Raw genomic sequence first — 23,353 nt, 5'->3', positions numbered from 1 at the left:
ATACTGGAGACAGCAGAGGGTTACCATGCAATTTTGTCTCACTTGAACTGTATATAAATAATGGTTTTATTGAAATAAAGTGCTGTACATATTCAACCAGGAAGAGTTCAGTGTGTCTTTGTTAACATTTGATGGAAAAGGATGCATTAACAAACTGCAAATTGAATGAAAATGAATGCATACATTTCCTATGGTCAACTCTAATAAGCGGACAAACTAAAATGAGAGTCTTTAAAGGAGCATGCCACCATTTTGTCAATTTTGAAAACCTTTATACATTTAATATTTTCATCCAGTATTGTATTCGCGAATTCCAATAATGAAGTTCTTATTTGTATCTTCAGTAATCAAACATATAATCATCTTTGCACGCGGACACATTCATTCAGTCCCCCTCAGGGTCCCTTCCATAGCATGTATAACAGAAGTGGACATAGCCATGGTGACGTCACCCATTGGTTTGTGGACTCCCATTTTAAAGCCTCGGGTTTGACAGTTTGTTTTTTTTAGGTTGCTGTACTCTCTCGCTAAAGATTGAGAAAATAACCCTGATGATGTCATCGATCTTGGCTATATGGAAGAAACAAGCTTTAAAGAACCAGCGTGGATGACGCCGATGTAGCTGTTGTAAGCCGCCTTGCAACCTTAAATCAACATATTTCTTCGTCTCTGGTTTTAAAACGCGAGTTAGGCAAACTATTTTTACGACGGCTCCAGGTGTTGATTGGAAATGACACGGACCGAGAGATATGTCACTCAGTACTGCTGCAAATGATTCACACCTTAAACCAAACCCCCCCCCACCCACCCACCAGGAACACCTCTGTGCTGTTAGGGGGCATTGGCGGGAATGTCTGCTGCGGTATTTGCTCAACATTTCTTTCTTTTAAACATTATTTTTGATACATTACAGCCCTGAAATCTGTTTCTGTGACTTGTTCTGCTTCTTTATTTAATTTTTTCTAGAAATACACAAAGAGCACTTAGCATCGTAGCGATTGGTTTTTGCTTCAACTTCCCCATCTTCACCTTTGAGCGCCATCTCCGGGCTAACCGCGAGTGCATTTCCTGTAATCTACCTCAACCTTTTCAAAAGCCGAGTGGAAAGTTTCTGTTCTTCTGTCACCTTGAAAACCACAACTGCCCCCCCCCCCCCCCCCCCCCCCCCCCCCCCCCCACACCCCCTCCTCCTCCACAACAGTAACAACTTTTTTTTTTCTTAAATACATTTTTGATCTTGATAAACGTAACAACCGCACCACTTTTTGTTTAGAAGCCTGTCACTGCAGGTAAGGAGAAGTTGTGGTATTGATCTCCACCACCACCACATCCAGAAGGAATACCGAGCCATCATGGGAACCAGTCACATTCTGCTGCTCGGCATCCTGGGACTTGCATTGCTCTCCTCAGTGATCTGCAACAGTAAGATTTTAGAATTCCAACACAATGTTTGTCAGGGGTGTTACTCCTCAGAATATCCTGACAATACTTTTTCTTCTTCAGATGCAAGCGGTCCTGACGACTGCTGCTTCGTACTCTACCCGAGAAGAATGAACAAAAACCTCATCAGCTCGTATTACATGACTGATCACCGCTGCCCCAGGCTTGGAGCCATGTAAGTCCCCACAACTAAGTTTAGTTAAGTTCACCCGACTCATTTTTAGACTGCATAGACTGAAAAAAGTATAAAGAATATAACTCAGCGTGACCTTTACTTTGTAAATAAATTACCAGTTATTGATATTTTAAAGAACCAGGTGCACATTTTACACATCCTGCGCACAAATTTTCAGACCCAGCGGGGCTTTTCTGCTTGGGGTGGAATGTGTAAACTGTTTTTTATTTAAGTTTTTTAAATCTGCGGAGTATTATGCAGAAGTCTGCAAATGCAGATTCAGTATAGCCCCTGCTGCTAATCACCCTATGTTTTCATTTTCTCATTGGCAAACGCAAACAGAAACCTTTTTCTTTCTTTCTTTTTTTTTTTACAGTTTTCAGCAGTAATCGAGATGACATTTTTTAACATTTGTTTAAAATCTGTGGGTCCTGCTCATTAGATACACAGTATAATGCTTAATCTTTAATTTTTATAATTGATTTCCCATAATAAGTGAGCAGTTCCTTCAGCAGCAGACTGCTGCACCCTCAGTGCAAGAAGGAGCGCTGCCGCAGGTGTATATGTGTTTATATAAGGGTGTTTATCATGTAAATGTGTATTATTATTAGTAGTAGTAGTATTATCATAACTAATTCTATTTCTCATACTTAATTTATAGTTTTTCTCTTGTCTATTTAATATGTATTTTTGTTATTCTGAGATCTGTACATATTTTTCTTTTGAGCAGCTGTAGCACAGGAATTTCCCCACTGGTGAATTAATAAAGTCTATCTTATCTTATAAAATCATGATTTTGGTCCCCGTTTTCTACGCTGTATTTGGTTTCCTTTTGTTCTGCTAGTTCTGTCCTAATTGTCGACCATTATAATGTCACTTTCACCTTCTGTTTTTCAGTCTGGTTACTAAAAAGTCTCGTCACATCTGCGTGGATCCCAATCTCTCCTGGGTTGAGGGCATCATGAAAAGTTTGGACGAAAAATCCTTTTAAAGCAGCTGCCCGCTCCGCTTCTCTTTCTAGTCACTCTCTTTGAAGTCAGTGCGGCTTTTTGTTGCTTTATCAAATCGCAGACTATGAAAAGTGAAATTAATGTGAAAATCGGTTGTGAGTCTCCAAATGAAGTCATTTTCAGCCTGCATTGACCTTCTTATGCTGTGTTTCTGTCGTTTCTTTTAGATGCTTTTTAAAACTCACAATATCAAACAGTATAAACTTTACAAATAAAGTCTGTACACTTGGCTTTGTCTCTTCTCAATTCCTTCTTAGCATTTACCAAATGAACACATTTTGAAGTATTGAACAATACTCTTCATATGTGTTTTATGGTATGCCTATCCGTAGACTCATTGTACATTTTTCACTACTGAGCGATTTAATTGGAAATGTACTAATTGGACACTGTCTCTACTTTTCTTAGAATTACTGCCAAATTAGATAGATCCAGGCAACTTTGAGGGAAACTATCTCTCCCTTTACCTGCAGTTGTTAACTTACCAGAGGGTGTACAGTTGTATTTTTGAATTGGGCAAACAACTGCCTGCTGCAGCTCCAACCACAGCAGGTCCTCCAAGCCATACAGCCTTATGTGGGGTTTTTTGTACTACCCTCTAATACAACCACAGGATTGTTTCATAAGTGGGTTCCATAATACTGCCTACCTGTAGCTGGAGATCAACTTTATGAGGCTTTACTTAATATTCTCAATACACACTTTAGGTAATTGTTTAAAAGCTGAGATGTTGCAGAACAAATATTTACTGCTCTACTGTTTGAAAGCATGCTCCATTTAAATGGCAGCTGCATGCACTTATTTTAAGCCATATGATAATAGACAGCCTAAACATTTGTACATCAAATACAAATATAGTTGCGGGAGAAAAGAAAAATCTAGTAGAGCCTACTTCATGTTATGTATCTATTCTTCTTCAACTTTCTTCGTTCTGAAACCAGAACACAACAAATGTTGAAGATGATTCATTTCAACTCCTGAGGCAAAGATTGTCTGATGTTACTATTTTCAAGTTACATAATATAGGTAAGGTCGGAATTTGGGGTAAACAGTATTTTCTGATCTTGATTTGACAAAATAAATTGGCTGTATTTCATCCACTTTGCTCCAGGGAGTTGCCGCTCCAGTCAGAGAGACTGAGGGGAAATGACAAAGTTTTTAAGGTATTTTAAAAACGTAAAAGATTTTGGGCTTTTGAGAAACGATTCAAAGAAAAACACCAGGAATGCTTTACTTTCAAGTTGTAACATTGACATACAGTACGGTACAGACCAAATATTGAGCTCTTAAAGAAGAAAAGACTCACTTGTCTGTTGCTGAATCATAACGACAGCCCTTGCTTCCTACTGTATTTCGAGACCACAAATTTATCACTCAGAGCACAATTTGTTTGGGTTTTGTTGTGTGGAGTTTTTAATGCCAAAGCTTCCGATGATGTGCCATGGATGTATTATAAGACCTGGATGCAACGTTAATGGTGGAGCTCCTTTCATTTCTATGGAGGTTGCTCAGTGGTGTATCCGCCAAAACCGTTTCTAAGCTTCCGGGTTTACTGTTGTGATATGTGACCACTGACAATGAGCAGTAGTGTTTCTCCAGCTGGTCCCCTCTTAGCCCATATACTTTACATTGTGGTGCATTAGAAAGTTAAAATACAAAGAGTCTCGTTTGCAGTTGGACGCATTCTGGCAGCAGTTTTACACAAGTCTGGGCAAAATCAACAGAAAGGCTGAACCAGAGAATGTCTAATAAGGGGAGAACTTCCGCTCTCTCGAAACATCCGGCTTCTGAACTGGTTACAGTTCCACTCTGGTTCCATATGATGGCGCTCACAGATGAATGGAGGTCTATGGAGCTATACCCCTCAAAATCCTTTTTCTCTTTTTGGCCGGAATGAGCAAACGTTTGGAGAAGAAAGGGCACGGACTTTATTGAAAAGAACCTCTGTCCAACTGTTAAGCATGGGGGTGAATCAATCATGAGCTTCAAGAGGTAGTCACCTGAAATGGTTTCCCGGCAGTCTTGAAGGAGGTCCCATTTGTTGTGGCCCTTGTTGGCCCTTTTGCCTTCTCTCTACGGTCCTTACAAATCCTGGAGGTGTGTTTGGGGTCATTGTCCTGTTGAAAAATACATGATGGTCCAACTAAATGCAAACCGGATGGGATGGAATGTCGCTGCAGGCCCTGCTGGTTCAGCGTGCCTTCAGTCTCCTCTTAACAGTTGTTCTAGAGATGTGTCTGCTGCTAGAACTCTGTGTGGTATTCATCTGGTCTCTAATCTGAGCTGCTGTTAACTTGCGATTTCTGAGACCGGTGACTCAGATGAACTTATCCTCAGTAGCAGAGGTGACTCTTGGTCTTACTTTACTGAGGCGGTCCTCATGTGAGCCAGTTTCGTTGTAGCGCTTGATGGTTTTTGCGATTCTACTTGGAAACATATTCAAGGTTTTCGCAATTTTACTGACCTTCATTTCTTAAAGTAATAATGGCCACTCGTTTCTCTTTACTTAGCTGATTAGTTCTTGCCATAATGTGAATTCTAACAGTGGTCCAATAGGGCTGTCGGCTGTGTATCAACCTGACTTCTTTACAACACAACTGATGGTCCCAGCCCCATTAATAAGGCAAGAAATTCCACTATTTAACCCTGACAAGGAACACCTGTAAGTGAAAACCATTTCAGGTGACTACGTCAACGATGAAACTCATTGAGAGAACACCAAGGGTTTGCAGCAGTGTCAAAAAAGCAAAGGGTCGCTACTTATATATAAGACATGTTTTCAGTTATTTTACACTTTTTTGTTAAGTACATAATTTGACATGTGTTCATTCATAGTTTTGATGCCTTCAGTAATAATCTACAATGGAAATAGTCTTGAAAACAAAAGAAACACATTGAATGTGAAAGTGTAACAAAACTTTTGGCATGTACTGTGTATATAAATATGTAAAAAATGTTTATATGTTTACATTTCTTTGTCTTTTTTCAGACTTTTTGGGGCAGAGATTTACTGTACACAGCTTAAGCTACATGTGCTTTTGTCAGTAGGTTAATTCATCGTAAAAAAGCTAAAAAAATACAGAGTGCAAAAAATGGTGGTGGTATTGCATTCCTTCAGTAGAGAGAGAACAAGAAACATGGACGAGAGGGACTCCTGGTAGCCACCCCCTGCAAACATTTCAACCTCAATGTTTCCGATTTAGGCCGCACAATAGTCCAATTTTTATTATTTAAATATCATATTAACAGCTATAAATGTATTTCATTTCAATTTACTGATATGTTAATCAGCCTTCACAAATGGGGCTTCTTGTCTCATTCAAGACCCAAAAAGCTCAAACCCAATTTTCCCTTAGACCCAATAATCAACCCCCAGATTTTTTTTGTGAACCGCCAGACTACTCCCCAACTGTATGTAAAGTAGATCAAATCAGCTCCATCTCGACCAGCTACAGCAAAATACTGCTAGGATATTGATGCAGCAGGATTCTTGTTTATTATAGTCTAATAAGGAGTCACAAGGGCCCACTGTCTGCACAATTCCACAGAAAGAACAGTGTGTCAGATGTGAGAATGTGAGAACTCATATCCCCACGATAAAGGTGAAGTTTAAGTTGAACTCTTTCGCCTCCCAGTGGCAACTCCAGTTTGCATGCTCTCTGAAGCTGAATATCATCTGACATACAGTTTGTGTAATCATTTTCAAGGAGACCACTGTGGTCGTTCCATACAAAAAATGGCTGACAAAGGCTGTGGAAATGGTTGTGGACTCCTAGGTCTGTTCTTTTTCAAACATCTGTCTCCAATAAGTACTCCATGTAGTTAGTCAGTTAGTTAGTTAGTTAGTTATTTTGGTAGTTAGTCATTAACAAGTCCAAACACAATCTTTCCACAAATTTTGCGCGGATTTTAAACAATTTTAAACATTTCTGTTATTTTAAATGAACATTGTCTATCAAATTACAAGCAAAAAAACATTCCAGCAAATTCCCACAAGATTTTCATTCTGGATCACCAAAAATCGGCAGATTCCGTTTGGGCCCGGTCATAGGTTTGTTAGCACGTCAGGTATTTATATAGTCAGTTGGTCGGTCATCATTAGTTAGTAGTTATTTGCACCAAAACAAACAAACTTTTTCACTTTTTCCTCTACCACATTAATCTGACAGTTTTGGTTACTTTACAAATTAAGATTTTTGCACACAAAATACCCAACAATATAACTTCAAGTCCCGCTAAAATGACTAGTTTGGATCGTTTCCAGTTTCTAAAATGTGAGGATGTTTCTGCAATGAGTACTTTTTTATTTTTAAAACTTCAAAAGATATACAGATGGATCAAAATGATATGAACAAATTATATGAACACCAGTGACAACCAGCAGAGAAAAGCAGCTAATCACTGGAGAAGATGGGACCAGTCCGAAGAATGTCTGAAGAATCTAGCCCCCCTGAACTGAAAGCTTGATTGGAACCTTGACAAAGGTGATACTAAAAATAAGTACCTGTTAGCTAGTACCAGGTACTTTTGTTCATAATGGGAAAACAAAAAAGTAGAGTCAAAGTGAGTCGAGTAGGTACCATGTCATGAAAAAATGCCATTAATCGACTTCAACAAATCCAAATATTACAATATAACAGGGAATGCAAGACAATAGTATGTTTAATTGTACACAATTATAGGCCTATACTTTAGGCTGCAGAAATCAAGGAACAATTTTACAAAATATGACTCAATCTCACAAAAAAATATATTCAAAATAAAACGATTTTTTTTCACTTACTTTATTTAATCCACCAAAATAATTGCTCATAAATTGTATAAATGTGTTTTGCAGAAAACTGATGTTAGGGTTCGAAAAAGGAAAGGCTACCCATACATACATACATACATACATACTCTTTATGACGCCATTTCTGCGCGACGGACTTGTTGTAGTTGACATGAGAGCGAAAGATCTGCAGTGATCCGGCTCAGCGCATCTCTCGTTTTCCTACGAACCTTTTCAATTGAAATACATTTTTGCTGTAGATTGCACGTACATGTTGACTGTATTCTACAATTTATGTTAAGCGGTTTTTCTCTGAACCGGAAGACCTTAGAGAAATCAAAGTTCGCAAGGAGGTGACATCTGCCTGCTCCACACCTGACTTCATTGAATGAGGTTTAACACCAATTAGCATTTGTTTTGGTTAGTTACCTATACAAATTAAACACGCCCAACATTCAGTCGGAAGCAGCTGGACACATTCATATAAATCTGCAGGCTAACGGTAAGCATACAATTGCTAGCTAGCTATTAACGAATCCAGCGCACCGGGCGTTTTATTTTGCTGTAGCTAACATGGTGTGTGCCTACCTAACAGCTAGCTAGCTAGCTAGCTAACGACAACATAGCTAACGACAACATGGCTAATCAGCTAACGTGTTAGAACTGATAGAAAACGCATTGTCAAGAACTCTTGTTTATTTAAGATCGTCATTAATTATGGTGCATGGACTTCGGCTGTCCACAGTCTCAGAAAAAACAAGGTTTGCAATGAATGCGACTTTTATTGAGATTTTAAGCGGTGAAACTATGACGGTGATGCTGCTAGCGCGTATCGCGCACAAGCTAGCTGCTTGGTATGGACTATTTCCTGCAACGGAGAATGTAGTCATCATCATCATCATATAGCTAGCAGTTTCTCTGAAAGAATGTCTCCTACACAGGCCGCATCAAATTATTCATTATTATAAACGCCAATTCGCCCCGTTGCTTAGTTAACGTTCGTTATTGTCCTACTCTGTGTAGCTATCATGCTAAATTACATATCCGCTCTCCGACCAGATGCACATGGTAACTGGAGTCCCGGTGTTGTTAACAGAGCACTTATTCTGCCTGTAAAAGAACAGGTGCATGTATTCCAAATGAAAACGGGAAAATGTCAGCAAGCCTTTGGCTTTATAAACGTCTGAACTATGTCAGCATTAGCTGGTGGGACCAGAAGGCTTTATTTCCCATTAAAGCAACCCAATGGCTTTGTGAATTAACAAATATCAAAGTTCCGTTGAAAGGTCGTTGGTCATCAACGTGACTGCCTTTTGTGCATTTCGTGTAAAAGTGATGCTATTTTCCGCTAGTTGTACCAATTGCAGCACTGTCACCATAAGGCATGAGTGATTCTTTAATGAGGTGCTTTGTATACTGGAGTGTGTAATGTTAGCTCAGGGGGGTAGCAAGATTAGAGCCTACCTGATATTCAGCAGCGGTTTGCGTTTTGAAAGGGACTTTGACCTTCTCACAGTTGTTTTTCAGTCCACTTAAAATTCATCATTTTTGCACACTTGAGTCAAATTTTCTCTTCTGGTGTAAACCTATTGTCATTCTGGGCTGAGGTCAAGCTTCTTTCACATTACAATATACATATGTTGATGAAATCCACTGTAATAACAGGATAACAGGTTTAATATCAGGGTTCACATTTCCCCCTTAAGTTTTGCATTGGGAGCACTGTGTGACTGAATCACAGGCTGGGCAATATAGCCAAACTCTTCTGTCCTGATATTGGCTGCTTTGCTGACTTAAATATTGCCATAACAAAGTCCGGTTTTTCAACATCCCCATAAAAATGGTATGAAAATATGTACATATACAATAGACATTTTCATATTTTTTTGATGATACATATCGGCATATTGCCCTGCCCTAGATAGGGCAAGAACATTACCAGTGTCTGTGGGGGTTTTCCCCACTCCCTCACCCATACCATAAATTAATGCAGCTTGGATAATAGTTTACAAGATGCCAACTGAATTTAAATAATGTTCTTTTTAAATTAGGGATGTGATGATAAGTTGAACTATGTCTTATAAATTGACAATGTGACCTGAGTGGAGCACTGTGGAACCGCTATGTTCAAAATGTATCTCTCACTCAAGGATAACTAGCGAGCTGAATTTATATAGAAAGTAAAGTAGTTATAACACCCCCACTGCAAACTGTTGTTGTTGTTTGTAGGTGACGAGCTGGCGCAGGTCGTGGGTTGTCCGTGGATAATGCGAGACAGTGGCGGTAGCCTGGCCCAGAACCGCTGGCAGGGAGACCTGGGTCTGACCGCTGTGGGGCAAGACGACACAGGAGGAGGTAGGCCCTTTACTCCTGGTTAATATGTGTACATTCTAGTTAGGCTTGTATTATTATGAATAATGTCGTAGGCAAGGGAGCTATATTCGTAAAGCTCATTGTAGGCAACAGGGTAATCAAAGTACTTTGCACAGAACATCAAAGAAAAACGGCTATAAATATAAAAACTGATGAAATACGAGAATAAAAGTTACAGTGCAGTATAGGAAATGAACACTTATTTAAAGAAAGGTCTTCATCCTTGATTTAAAGGAAGAGTTGCTACTGAAGATTAAAGCATGGACAGGTTTTTCCAAATCATGTTGAGACATAAGTCCTTTAACCCTTGATATACTCTTTAGGTGATAAAAGGTTGACTTTGTAATAGTCTTAATGTGGCTATTGATATTCAGGTCTAAGTCCATGACTACACCAAGATTTCTGTCTTTGTTTTGTTTGAGCACTCACTTTTAATCGTTCCCTTTTTGCTCCAAAAACCACCACTTTAGTTTCTTTTTAATTTAAGAATGTTCTGGCTCATCCAGTCGTAAATTTTTTCAATGCCCTTACTCAGTTTATGTGTTGGACTATAGTCCCCTGGCGATAAGGTTATGTAAATTATGGATTTCAGTCCACTTTCAAGTGGGTTAGTTGGTGTTGGATAACATTTGATCAATTCAAAATCAAATCTGCTTATTTATTTCTGAATCCTTTTTAAAATTGTTATCAAATCTAATTAGTTTCAGCATGCAGAACTTTCAAGTAACGAAAGTAGAACTGCATTTTTATCTTGTATATTTTTATTTTTTAAAGATTATTTTTTCATTTCCCCCCCCCCCCTTTATTTGACAGAGGATAGACATGTGACAGGGGAGAGAGAGATGGGGGATAACACGCAGCAAAGGGCCACAGGCTAGACTCGAACCCCGGTCGTTGCAGGACTCAGCCATCATGGGGCGAGCGCACTTACTCAGTGAGCTATAGGCCGCCGCCTGCATTTTTATTTTTAAAGATTTTTAGGGGGCATTTTTTAGACCTTTTATTTGACAGGAAAGCTGAAAACATCAAACGGGAAAGAGAGAGGAGAATGACAAGCAGCAAAGGGCTGCAGGTCGAAGTCGCCGCCGCGTAAAGGCGTAAACCTCTATAAATGGGCAACCAGTAGGATTGAAATTTAATGGTTTAGTCCAGTGGTTGTCCAACTTTTTTTCAAAAAAGTACTCCCTTTTTTCCATCTAAGATACCCCCAGACCAACGCAAAACATTTGCCGTTGAAATAAAACGCCAAACTTAAGTTCAAATTGAGGTTAATACATAAATCCAGTCTTGTGCTGATGCTCTGACAAGCAAAAGCCCCACTGTCTATGTCCTGATAACTGTTTACAAAGCAGGTTTATAGTTTAGGGCGGCGGTTCTCAAAGTGGGCTGTTTGAAGGGGTTCCGGGGAACCCTAACAAAAAGAAGAATTTACTTTACAGTTATGAGGTGCCAAAATCCGTGTTGATATTTCGTCTGGTAGATAACGGGCATACAACTTCAACATAAGAGGAAAGTAGCACAATATGGATGTGAAAGCAGTTATAAATAGCCTATGTGACAAAATTTGTTTTGATTAAAAGCAACAAAAAATTGTGATAATTAATTGTGATCTCAATATTTATAAAAAATAATCGTAATGATCCTTTTGGCCATAATCGTGCAGCCCTAGTTTAGGGGTCCTCCTTGATATGAAAATGTGTGAGAACCACTGGTTTCTAGAACTCGCAAAAAAAAGCAAAAGTACGTTGTTCATTGATAAGCACCGGGCGCTGTTTGCCTAATGAAAAGTGTGATTCAATTCAACTCTTGCAGCGTGCGTGTGACAGGCACAAACCGTTTTACCTGACTGCTCCCGCTTGTCAGATTGGATGCGCAAGGCTTTTTATTATCGACCATTTTTGCAAATAATACCCTCTGCAGTTCTCCAAAGTACCCCAGGCAATTATTGATTATTTGTTTTACAAGCAGATAAAGCAAGCATTTCCTAGGACCAGTTCTTCAGTCATGGCGAGTCGCTGTTGGCATATCATTTATGAACGCTCTACTCTGTGACGTCAAAGCCCAACAGTCTGTCCATTCAGCACTACGTGTGTCAAGTGGAATGAACTCCAGTAGTATTTGGTTAAAATAAAAACCCTGAATGCTTCTGGGTCATGATGATGGCACATGATTGAACACAGCTGACGTAGTTAATCCCTGTTCCTGTTTGCGTTTAGGTGGGATCCCTGGAGACCACCTCATTGTCCCGGTGTCTGGCCACAGTGTACCCAGTCCCATGCACCTCAGACTGGGGCAGAAAGAGAAGGTGTGGACGGGCGAGTATGTTGAGGAGGACGAGGATGGGATGGGTACGATCAAGGCAATAGGTGATGAGGATGAAGAAAACAATCTGGAGGGGGAGGACGAGTTAGAGTTTGACGGCAAGGGTTGGGATAATAACAATGAAGAGGAAGAAGATGATGACGATGATGATGAGGAGGAGGAGGATGAGGTTGAAGATGAAGGAGAGGAAGAAGAGTTGGAGTGGGATATCCCAGAATTTCCCTCCCAGTCTACGCAGCACCCTCATTCACAGCAACACCACCAACACCACGCACCCCAACAGAAGGCAGAAGAGGACGATGTCCCGGGAGAGCCTGTGGTCTCCCAGGCCAAAGCCGGGGACGTGTTCAGGTCCCACCTTAGCAGGTACAGGGCTCTGCGGAGGCTTCGGCGCTGGCAGCGCTTGCGATCCCACGCCGGCCCTGGATTTCGGCTAACCAAGCACTGGAAGAGCTGGCGCCAGCGGGCGCAGTGGGTATACTCCCAAGGATGCCGGTACAGCCGAAGAGGTCAAAGGCACAATCTGTACAGCAAGCAGAGGAGGACAAGAAGGTATCGGCAATCACCATACACCGACGGAGAGGATGACATCAACAAAGAGCGGTTCACAGAGTCTGAGAGAGGTACGGACATACACCTAGGAGGGCTAGTTGAAGTATTGTATAGAATATATTTCAAATAGCATAGTTCTGTATTTTTTCTTATTAACAACAAATTGCAACATGAAATGCCAAAGAACAATGTTATCTGTTTCTTTGTATCCAAAATAAACACAAAGCTGACATTCAGTTGCAATAAAAGTGTGCCAAAATACCTACATTATGATGGCAATATACAAAAAGCCTAAATTCATGCTTTGTCAGTTCTTTCCGCAAGACGACAAGCGAACAAGTTTTTAAAATGAGAATAGTTCAGATTGCTGCAGGCTATGCCATGCAGGAGAATCTCAGGGCTGAGCAACACATTTCAGTTGGGTGGGTGTTTGTTCCGCTTTAAAGCAGGAAAACAATAGCAGCCGGGACAGTTAATGTAACGTGACAGTTTAATCTCAGTTTTGTGGACCTTGAGCATTGCCCTGGGCGCCATGGGTTTGTAATTCTTTCTTTTTTCTCTGTCAGATGAACAGATGAATGGCTGCTCTCCGGTCAAACAAGAGGACAGAGGGAGGCGGGAAGTGGCCGTCAAACCAGTGGAGCTGGCCCTTACTGAGGAACACATGGCTTTTGTGACTGGTAAGGATCAGAGACTCGGGCTGTTGGTTCACGTTCGCTGTCGGTCTGATTGTTTTAAAACAGATTTTTTTTCATTTGCTTAATTGCTAAAAACACAATTTCTCATGCCAAGGTTGCAGTTTTTGGTACCATTTGTTTGCTTGTTGGTATGTTTTCTAAATTATGAATTGAAAACAGTGATATTTTTTTTTTGGTGTGGATCCACATCGGGTGCAGATTGTGATAATAATAGTGATTTCTTAAAATCGTGAATACAGTAGTTTTCTTTTTGTCTTCGCTATATTGCACCTTGAAAATGTAGTGTTCTCATCTGGCAGATCACACGCCTATCTATCTATCTATCTATCTATCTATCTATCTATCTATCTATGTATCTATCTATCTCTGACCAGGTATTCTTGAAGAGTCTCTACAGCAGTATGGCAGCTTGATCCCCGTCCATGTGGATGACATTGTGGAGAAGCTTCAGGACATCTTCAGCGAGAGCTTCTCACAGCCACACAGGTCTGACACAGTGTTTGGGTACTTCTTCTGTGTGCAGTCAAACAGTGTTTAACTGCAGAGGAAATGGTTGGATAAAATGATTTACCAAAGTTTTGGAACTGTACCCGTTAGTGCTGCAAGGAATGTCCTCCTTGGTTCATTGACTCGAGACAAAGAAAAGGTGCTTTCAAAGGAAGTTACGCGTGTTTTAACGTTTGTTGTCACATTCAGCAGACATCTCCTCACTATCCGCGAGCTGCCTGTCCTCAGAACACACTGTAAAAACCGCTGTCTCTGAAAACAGCCCGGGGTCTGCAAATGGCAACAAAAATAAACTGCGCCCACCTGCACCATGAAGCATACACAAATGGCGTTCCAGCCAATAACCGACAAGAAGGATTTGGGAGTGGGGGTGCGCGGAAGCACAGAAGGGAGGGGACGGTAGGAAAGAGGTGCCAGCTAGTCTCGTTTTGTTTGAAAATATTTTGAACGTCAACACTAAGTAACGTCACCCATCATCTCTTAGAGCACCTTCCACTGTCAATCCTTGAGGTCTATTGTTTACTTGACTGTTTTGAAAGCCATATCAAATGCAGACAGAGTTAGTATCCAGGAAAATGTTTGACAAAAAGCATGTGAGTAAATAGGAATAGTTACAACCATAGAAATAAAATGGATAGAAAGGCCATTTTCATTCAAATCAACATAGCAAAATGGTAAAGCGACTCGCCATTTTTAAGTGTACCATTGCCATGGTAACGTATCAACGTCCATACAAGCCAACTTCCAGCAAGACGCGGGGTTGAGGTTTTGCAGTAACTGATAAATGAGGAGTGGAGTGCTAACGTTACGTGACAGAGAGCCAGTTGCTGAACGGGTCAAAGTAACTTCATGCTTAATCCACACAAAGCACGTTGCTATCGCCACACGTGAGCTCTATTCTGCTCGGTTTCTTGTTCCTGTGGCGAAAGGTAGCAAACTAAAGTTAGCCAACTAACAAGTTGTCCACCTGCTGGCTGGCTGGTTTTGCCATGCTTATGTGCTGCATTGGTTACAGAGAATGAGCTGGACACGGGCTGGGTCTAATAGCGGTCCGCTGACGTGTTGCCGCTGGGTCTAACTGTCCCTCCTCCTCACCCCCCCTCCCAGAGAGCGGCAACACAGTTTACAGCCCTACTGAGGTGAATTTTCACCGTGACAATTGCCAACAATTGCCATTCTTTGTTGTGTACCGATCAAATGACCACAGTAATCAGTTTGTGGCCTTTCTAATTATTTATTTATATGGTTAGAACCTTAGGCCTGGTCATTTGGCTCAGTCAGATTGTAGGTAAACAGGCAGCAGACTTCTAACATTTCACCTAATTGATGACGTTAAATAGGGCATCTGGAGGTTGATTAGACTAGCGGGCGCCATTTATTAGCTCTGAAGTAACACTATGTAGGTGCGTTGATTAAGTAAGTAACTTACTAATGCGTCACGTGTGTGAATTGTTCTTACTACTAGGAAAGCAGTGGTCCAGCACCTAATACAATCCTTCCAGCGGTCATCGGGATCGTCCCTGGCTAAAACATTCAGGGTCAATTACAAACGCCACGTTCTGACCATGGATGACCTGGGCACTCTGTACGGACAGAACTGGCTCAACGACCAGGTACAGCACTACACACTCTTAACACAATAGAACCTTTTCCTTGGTATTTTGACTTGTCCTTTGCAGGTGAAATTAAACCTGTCAATAATGGCTCAGTTCCATCAAGTGTCCAGTTATTTTAATTAGGGATGGACCATTGAATGGCCTGGCCGATCATCAGCGCTGATATTTGATCTGATGTTAACATTTACTGTTACATTTATTCACGTAAGACATATACTTGTATCAGAGTCTTTTTACACTGTGGCATTGCTAGTTTGTAAGATACCAAAATATTTGCACTGTTAATATCTGTTCCAAAATAATATTTATCAGTTTCTACTTATAATTGTCATTGGCCCTGAAAACCAGAATCTGTTAACCCCCTAATTTTGATGTTGCCAGTTACGTCAATGTAATTTTCCTGCTATGACAAGTGTAAAAAGGTCCATGACAAGGCATGACGGCTGCAGGAGTTTGCATTGTTAAGTTACACCAAGGATGAGCATAGAATAAATAAAGTGCCACCTGATCATCAGGGCTGTTAACAATGCGTCTCATGCTTGTCTGGAAAGTATCAAAGTGCCCAAAAATACTCTGTCAGCTCATTACAACCTTTTTCCTGAAATTGTGAAAGCTCAGTTCATAAAACACTTGCTTGGAATACAATACATGTGTGTCTTTCCTTTGGTGAGATTAAATTAAAAATGCCAAGGGTAATGAAAGTGGCGCACGTAGTACAAGATCAATACAATCGTCAGGCTTCTTGCTGAACTCAGCCAAAACATAGTTTACTCAGTCCCTACAGATACAGATGGTGGAAATGTAGTATTAACCAGTAAATGGACCAAATGTGTTAAATACCACCTTTTTTGTAGTCACTGATCAGAAAGGTTACAGTGCCTATTTTTGAGATTTTTCTTTATAATATAATGTTTCTGTTTTATTCAGATTATGAACATGTATGGTGACCTGGTCATGGACTCTGTGCCAGAGAAGGTAAGGAAATAAATACCAATGGGTTTTAAAAGTTGCAGTAGGTAGTTTTATAAAGAAATATTTTCTGTCCTATTTGCTGAAACTGTCACCATGTCCCGACAGAAGCACATGAGGCAGATTTTCTGTTAAAATAAAAATACTTTCCTACTTCCTGGCGTTCCTAATGGCAAGTTTCCACAGCCCAGAGGGAAAACGACTCGAGGAGTCTAACGCTGTGCCAAAGACTGCTCAGGAGCTGCAGTCAAACTAAACAATGCTGATCAGATATGAACCAAGTCAATATGAATCAATTGTGTTATTGCATTGTTCATTGCTCGGATGTTTTCAGAAACATGTTTTACTGTTTAGCTATAAAATAAGATTTTGTGACCCGGTTACCAAGGCAACATCAGCCAAAACCATGCCCTTCAGACTAGCCAAAATAGGCCAAAAATTTAGTTTGATCTGCCCTAACAGTGACTTTACTCTGTTCTCTCCCTCAGGTTCACTTTTTCAACAGTTTCTTTTATGATAAGCTAAGGACAAAAGGCTATGATGGAGTCAAACGGTGGACCAAAAATGTAAGTGTCATGTCATTTTATCAACTTAGAATTGAGAGAGAGAGAGAGAGAGAGAGAGAGAGAGATATATATATATATACATACATACATACGCACGCACGCACGCACGCACGCACGCACGCACGTGCCAAATCCCAAAGTGAGACTACAAGAGCAAAAGTGTCCCATCCCTATTAACTGAGGCCCCTCCTAAAAATCTGTCTATCAGTTGAAACTTGTAGCATTTTGTCATCCAGGCATTATAATTTCGGTGGAATCACACAACCATGATAGAAGCTTAGTCATGGGGTTACACTTTGACCGCTCTGTCATTCTCCCCGTATGCCACATGGTTTTCCAGGTATTATAAAAACACATGCGGTAGAAAGCTCTGTCCCACGGTTGCTACTGTGGTAATTTCATGTCTGTCTGTCTTTCTGTCTGTCTGTCTGTCTGTCTGTCTGTCTGTCTGTGAGTGACAATAAATAAATAAAATACCGGCATTGATAAAACAAATTGATAAGTTGGAAGGATGTGTTGTTCTCAACTGGATCTCGGTTCCCATCCCTAACAAAAGAGCTGCGAGATGAAATATTTACAGGAAGGTACTCATGACAAAGACAAAGTTCCCTGCTGAAATATTTGTCTGTTGTCCATTGTGTTAAATTCAGAACTTTTGATAAGGAGAAGGACGTGTGCTACTCTTCAGCCTAACACGGGTGTTACACTGTATTCTGGCACCCTACAGATCTGTGACCTGTAGCAGTGCAACAACCATTTTGCCATCATGTAACATGTCTTTCACGATGTAGGAGGCGGCCTGGAAGTAATTCTTCTAATGCAAACCATCCACTAGAAGACTTTGAAAAGACTTAAGTCTGACACCATCTGACGTCTAAAGACAATCATCTCACATTAAAGACTGTCATCATCATACAGTATGTAAAGACTGGAGATCATGCAGGGTCACAATTTGCACGACTACAACTAGATTTGTTTTAAAAACTGTAACCGAACTAGCATGCTAGCGTTAGCTGGAAAGTTAACGGACAGTTTGCAGATTTTCTGTTACGTGTTTTTCAGTGTCTGTTCCTACATGCAGATGAATGTCTCCAGTACCAGGTTGCCCGCAATTATGTCTGTAGCGCGGTGCCATAGCAACCATGAACACCACCAGCTGTTTGATGCTTCCTGTTTTGGTGCTGGAGGGAGCGTACCCATTGGTTGTTGAAAATGTTCACATACCGTTATAAAACTTCACTACCAAGACTTAAAAGTTACGATAACATCAAACACGTTTTTGTCATCAAACATGATTTTGTCGTAGCGTCCAGACGTCAAAAACACTGACTGGGACTGAGTTTTATGACCTCACGTGATTTCATCCAGATATTGGGGAATTAGTCTGCAATAGTACAACCGCCTGTAAAAGTCGTTTTGTGTAAGGTCGGCGTGACATAACAATATCCTATAGTATGGCTTGACAAAACTTTATTTACATTCAGTACCTCTCCCTTTTACTACTTTGTCAGGTTGACATCTTTCAGAAGGATCTGTTGTTGATCCCCATCCACTTGGAGGTCCACTGGTCACTGGTCAGTGTTGACATTCCTCGCCGAGCCATCACATACTTTGACTCTCAGCGGACTCTCAACAGACGCTGCCCAAAGGTATGACTAGACAGCAACACCAAGCTCTTACACCGGGAGATTAAAAGCCCTGAGAGGCCCTCAGTGACTGGCTGTAGATGGCCTTCACATGACTGCTACCTATCACCCTTTTGGTTCAACGTTGTGATTAACCGTTTATTAGGTAACAGACTGAACAGTGCTTTATTAGTGGAGTGTCACTTCTCCTAAATAGGATCAACATTTCGCATTTGGAAATGTCATCATTTAAACTATGTTTCGGTGCGTGTCATACCAGATGTGGACGAAGCTGTCGGCTATCAGGTCCCATCTTTGATTACAATAGTGTTTAAATTGAAATTGTCAAAACAGGGAGTTGGAAAATGGACAACACACCTACCAAGAATGGTTTGACAGTACAGAGGAAACGGCCTCTCAGTGAGACATGGAATCCATTTCAGTCTTAACCTCAAAATAGACAAAACCCTCTCTGAATGCTCTAGTTGATCTGTTTGATAGAGGATTGTTATGCATATGTGTGGAGTAATGCATAAATAAGCATGCTGTATAATCTCTGCAATGCCATATCATATAGTACATTTGAGTGGTCTTAAATATGAACCTTTTTAATCGTAGCATTCTGGAATTTTGATTGTAATGAAATCATTATTGTCATTATTTGTGACAATGCGTATGCTTTACCTCTGTAGTCTTTTCATAGAAGCTTTTTCTTGTATTTTCTCAGCACATTTTTAAGTATCTGCAAGCAGAGGCCATCAAGAAAGACCAACAGGACTTTTTGGCGGGATGGAAAGGCTTTTTCAAAATGGTGAGATGCTTTGTGTGTTTCTCTGCTTTTGACACACAGATTGAGGTAACTCATTCCTTAAAGCCCTCAAACCAGTCACACATTACTTTGGCCCGGTGATGCATTTCAGAAATTGGACTGCGTGTTACTGATGCTACTGTGGATTGTTTTTGTTGCAGAATGTGGGTCGTCAAAACAACGACAGTGACTGTGGGGCTTTTGTGCTACAGGTGAGTTTTGGTCAGGTCATGTCTTCTCATGCATCAAGATCTACAAACGCTCAACCATCCATTCACTGGCCCAACATCGTGTCTCAGCCAACCCTGATATGTTTTAAGGAAGTAGGCTGCCACGTTTCCACGTTTTCCAGTTTTTATGTTTATATCGGCCAGCCTGTTCCATTGACTAGCTATAAAGGCTGCCTTGACTTGTCACAAAGGAAGCATGTTGAGGATCCATCTTACAAGACTGTGTTCAGACCGGGAAACGGCATTCTGGCAATTTTCCGGCGGTGTGGGAGTGTCTCAAACGACCCATTTGTGTTCTTTAAACCCTCAATGTAGCACACGTAGACTTTATATTTCACCACTACTGCTGTTCCATCGGATCGTCTGTAGCTCTTGATGTTACTGACCGCACTGAAAGTGAGGGATTTGTTGTTGCACGAAACATTCAGCCATTACACAAACTCTGGGCAGTTCAGTGCTTGTTTTTTGATTTTTACCCTCATAGTGTTTTAAAGCTTTCTTGTGGCAGCGATAAAGGCAGTGAGGTTTCCTGTTTTTTGTACGGGATTCTCACACCACCTCAAAACACATTGAAAAGTCTGATTACCAGTTACATGATTGGCCACAGCCGCGTGACGCAGCATCTATTTTACTTAAATTTGTTTTTGGCATGGCTTTGCTCCAAACACCGCCGCAACCTAAACTCACTATCACAATTCAAATGAATGGAAAGACCGGCGTTTTTGCCGGAGCGTCTGACGGCCGACCCAGGTAACGTGAATGCAGGCCTAAAGCCGGTCGCTCAACACTGTATGACCACCTACTGACTTGTGTTGCATGTTGTTGTGACTCTGTTTGTCCGTGCGAGCCAATAACTTCTTTTCTCTCTATTTGCCCCTTCACCGTCCTGCAGTACTGCAAGTGTCTGGCACTAGGGCAGCCGTTCAGCTTTGGCCAGCTGGATATGCCCCGGCTGAGGAGGCAAATGTACAAAGAACTCTGTCACTGCAAGCTCTCCCTGTGACCCTTCACCCCCGGCCCGCCATTTCCACCTGCTCCTGCCCTTAAACTTAACAAGACGGAGGGACAATGCCATGACAAGAAGAGGGCACGGGGAGCAAACGATTGACTGAAAGAAGAGAAACTTTTCAGAAACTTTCTTTTTCTCTGCCAACATCCAGAGAAATCCTTATTCTATTGTAGGTGATGTCATTGTTTCACTTTTTGTCTCTCTTTGCTTCCCTCTCTTTCTCTCTCTCTCCACCCTTTTTGAAAACTCTTGATTTAATTTCCATGTCATGGTAATTCCTTTGTGGTTGACCGAGGCCCAGACTAGCTTCCGTTTTGGGAATGTGCTAATCTTCCATCCTATCATAGTCCACTTTTTTTGTTGTTGTTGGTTTTTCAGTCTGAATGGGAGCATGAAGATTATTTCTAAAGCATACAGTCCAGATGAAGGGTCGGACCACAGTTAGTCCAACCTCAGTACTACTTTCACTTTAGATGCCTGAACAGTGAGTGCAGAGGTATGGTGGGTGGACGGAAAAACCATTTGAACCAGTCTGTGTAAGCTTGTGGTTAAATGGTACTAGGGCTTGCACCTGCCCTCCATCCAGTCAGTCCATACAGTGGGTTGAAAGACGTTAGGGCATTCAACGTAAAATACACTTCTCCATGCTACAGCCAATGTTATGTTGGCGACTCTGTCAATCTAGTCGGCACATGATGTTTGCCACTGTAGCACGACGTGACATTTCCGATGTATATTTGTTAAAAGGATTTCCTACAAGGTGTTTAGAAGAATTTCAAGTGAAAATGGAGTTTGCTAGTTTATGCTGCCATATCGACGTCAGAAAACACACTTCCAGCATGTGAGGAGCCATTGTAGTGCTTTTTGTCTTTTAGGGGAATCAGAATTTAAATCCAAACACTTTCTCTGCCTCCATCACTATTCACCAAATAATCCATCGTTATGTGGGAGACTGGATCTGCATCAGTGGCTCACCGGCCAAACACACCAGGATGACATGTTAGCCCAATGAAGGGGTATCTTTACATTGCATTTTATCTTTTTCTGTGTTTTCTCTTGTCGGTAAATGTGTTGATATGCTTATTGCTTTAAACAAACGGTGTTACAAGGAGGACTACTAATATGTGTTTTTTTTTCGGAGTAAGTACAAAAGAGATCCTCTGGTGGTAGTATTTCTTAGAGGGTTTTGAGAGCCATTTTTGGTGAGGACCACGACAGCTACACAGCAGATCCAGTATGTTCGCAATGGAATTACAGCACCCTCCTCTTCTTTTTATAACGAAAAACAAATTTGTTGATAGCCGTGTGTTTGTTTGTTCTCTCTTTTTTTCCAAACAGGAGTTGATGCAACAGAGTTGAGTTTTATATATCTTCTACAATGCATTATGGTTGCTAAAAATAAAAAAAACAATATGCGGCAAACAAACGATGGTGCATTTTATTAATGCTACTGGATGGACATTAGCCGGGAATGCTGACGGGATCTACATGTTATCTTGTGTCCAGTGGTAGTGATGGTAACCAAGTAGACCCAAGCACTGTACTTAAGTATGAAAATTGAGGTAGTTCTCATACTTGACTTGAAAATCTCCTTTTCATGCCATTCATATGGAAAGGAGAACATTTTTCCAATGGCTACAAAGTAACTTTGCAAATTAACATTTTACATCAACAGGGTGGACTTAAAAAAAATGTGTCTTGTCATGGATTAAACTAGCCAACGATATATAAATATATTTAAATTAGGAAATGCTACAATATATTAATATAGGACTATTCAGAGAGTGGGGGATTTTATTCCACTTATTACCTCTGCTTTTCCCTACTTTACATTTTAGATTGGGATGTTTAAGGTCAGCTACACTAACCCTTGTAAACAGGCCATAAAAGTCCCAAATGCACCTCCTTAAAATCTTATGATCATATTTTTTTACTTTGACTTCTACGTTCAAAAAGCCAATTCCACTCTTTAAAATGGATCGGGCTAATGTGATCTTAGACTAACAATAAGAATGTCTTTTATTAGTTAGTTCCGAGCTTTTTGAAGCTTTTCCTAATTGTTCTTTAGGTTATACCACTGTACCGGGTAATGTAGGTATAATAGTTGTGACATTGAACTAATGATCTACACCTTTTTTGGGTCAGGGGCACTTCACTGAGAGCAAGATATTTTGTCATTCAAATGACATGACTGTTGACACCATGGGAAAGTTTATTCAATATGTTACGACTGAAATTGTTGAGTGAGGTAACTGACATAAAATAGAATTACACATAGAAGAAGGAGGGAAGCTATCTCCACCCAAATTCAACCACCATGTTGAAGAAAGACGTGACATGAGTAGTTAAAAGCCCTGGAGTGGACCTTAAATCAAGATTTTTTTATTTTTTATTTATACGGTATGAACCATATTCTACAGTGTGGAAAAATGATGTCTGACCCTTCCATTTTTTCTAAGAATGAAAAAAAATACAGTTCTAATCCGTTAGCAGCAGTTTGCCCATCTGTGTGGGGGGAAAAGGAATGCCTAAAAATGTGTACTGTTTCTTCTAATTGAAAGCTACGTTGATTGTTATTTACACACGGCAATTAAGACTAAATGTTATAGCAGTCACTGTAAGTTTTTTTTAATGAACATGGTCAGGGCTGTAGCCACTGATAACTTAGAACAGAAAGTTTTA

General features: G+C 40.6%; 2 protein-coding genes and 1 long non-coding RNA gene across 4 annotated transcripts; 2 read left to right on the top strand and 1 right to left on the bottom strand.

Moving 5' to 3' along the window:
• The first annotated feature begins 1,235 nt into the window (after positions 1-1,235).
• LOC117934868 (C-C motif chemokine 4 homolog) lies at positions 1,236-2,860 on the top strand. The gene is made up of 3 exons (XM_034856915.1): positions 1,236-1,422; positions 1,504-1,615; positions 2,513-2,860. Exons 1-3 carry the CDS (start codon positions 1,353-1,355, stop codon positions 2,604-2,606), a joined length of 276 nt encoding a protein of 91 aa, XP_034712806.1. The 5' UTR covers positions 1,236-1,352; the 3' UTR covers positions 2,607-2,860.
• Positions 2,861-5,120: 2,260 nt separating this feature from the next.
• On the bottom strand, positions 5,121-10,656 carry LOC117934896. The gene is made up of 3 exons (XR_004654597.1): positions 10,581-10,656; positions 9,487-9,494; positions 5,121-5,135 (listed from the first exon to the last, which is right to left on the bottom strand). It is a non-coding gene; the product is annotated as an uncharacterized LOC117934896 (long non-coding RNA).
• senp3b (SUMO specific peptidase 3b) lies at positions 7,540-22,097 on the top strand. 2 transcript variants are annotated; one of them, XM_034856766.1, is made up of 12 exons: positions 7,540-7,898; positions 9,626-9,751; positions 11,986-12,714; positions 13,210-13,323; positions 13,716-13,827; positions 15,314-15,461; positions 16,392-16,439; positions 16,922-16,999; positions 18,511-18,648; positions 19,352-19,435; positions 19,594-19,644; positions 20,555-22,097. In XM_034856766.1, exons 2-12 carry the CDS (start codon positions 9,664-9,666, stop codon positions 20,663-20,665), a joined length of 1,701 nt encoding a protein of 566 aa, XP_034712657.1. In that variant the 5' UTR covers positions 7,540-7,898; positions 9,626-9,663; the 3' UTR covers positions 20,666-22,097. The 2 variants fall into 2 exon arrangements, with proteins under 2 accessions (XP_034712657.1, XP_034712656.1); XM_034856765.1 differs by lacking the exon at positions 7,540-7,898 and adding an exon at positions 7,950-8,157.
• Positions 22,098-23,353: the final 1,256 nt, after the last annotated feature.

This window comes from Etheostoma cragini, chromosome 19, assembly GCF_013103735.1.
Source record: "Etheostoma cragini isolate CJK2018 chromosome 19, CSU_Ecrag_1.0, whole genome shotgun sequence".
Taxonomy (NCBI): Eukaryota; Metazoa; Chordata; class Actinopteri; order Perciformes; family Percidae; genus Etheostoma; species Etheostoma cragini.
The sequence above is the reverse complement of the archived record's forward strand: the minus strand, read 5'-3'. Positions and strand labels throughout refer to the sequence as shown.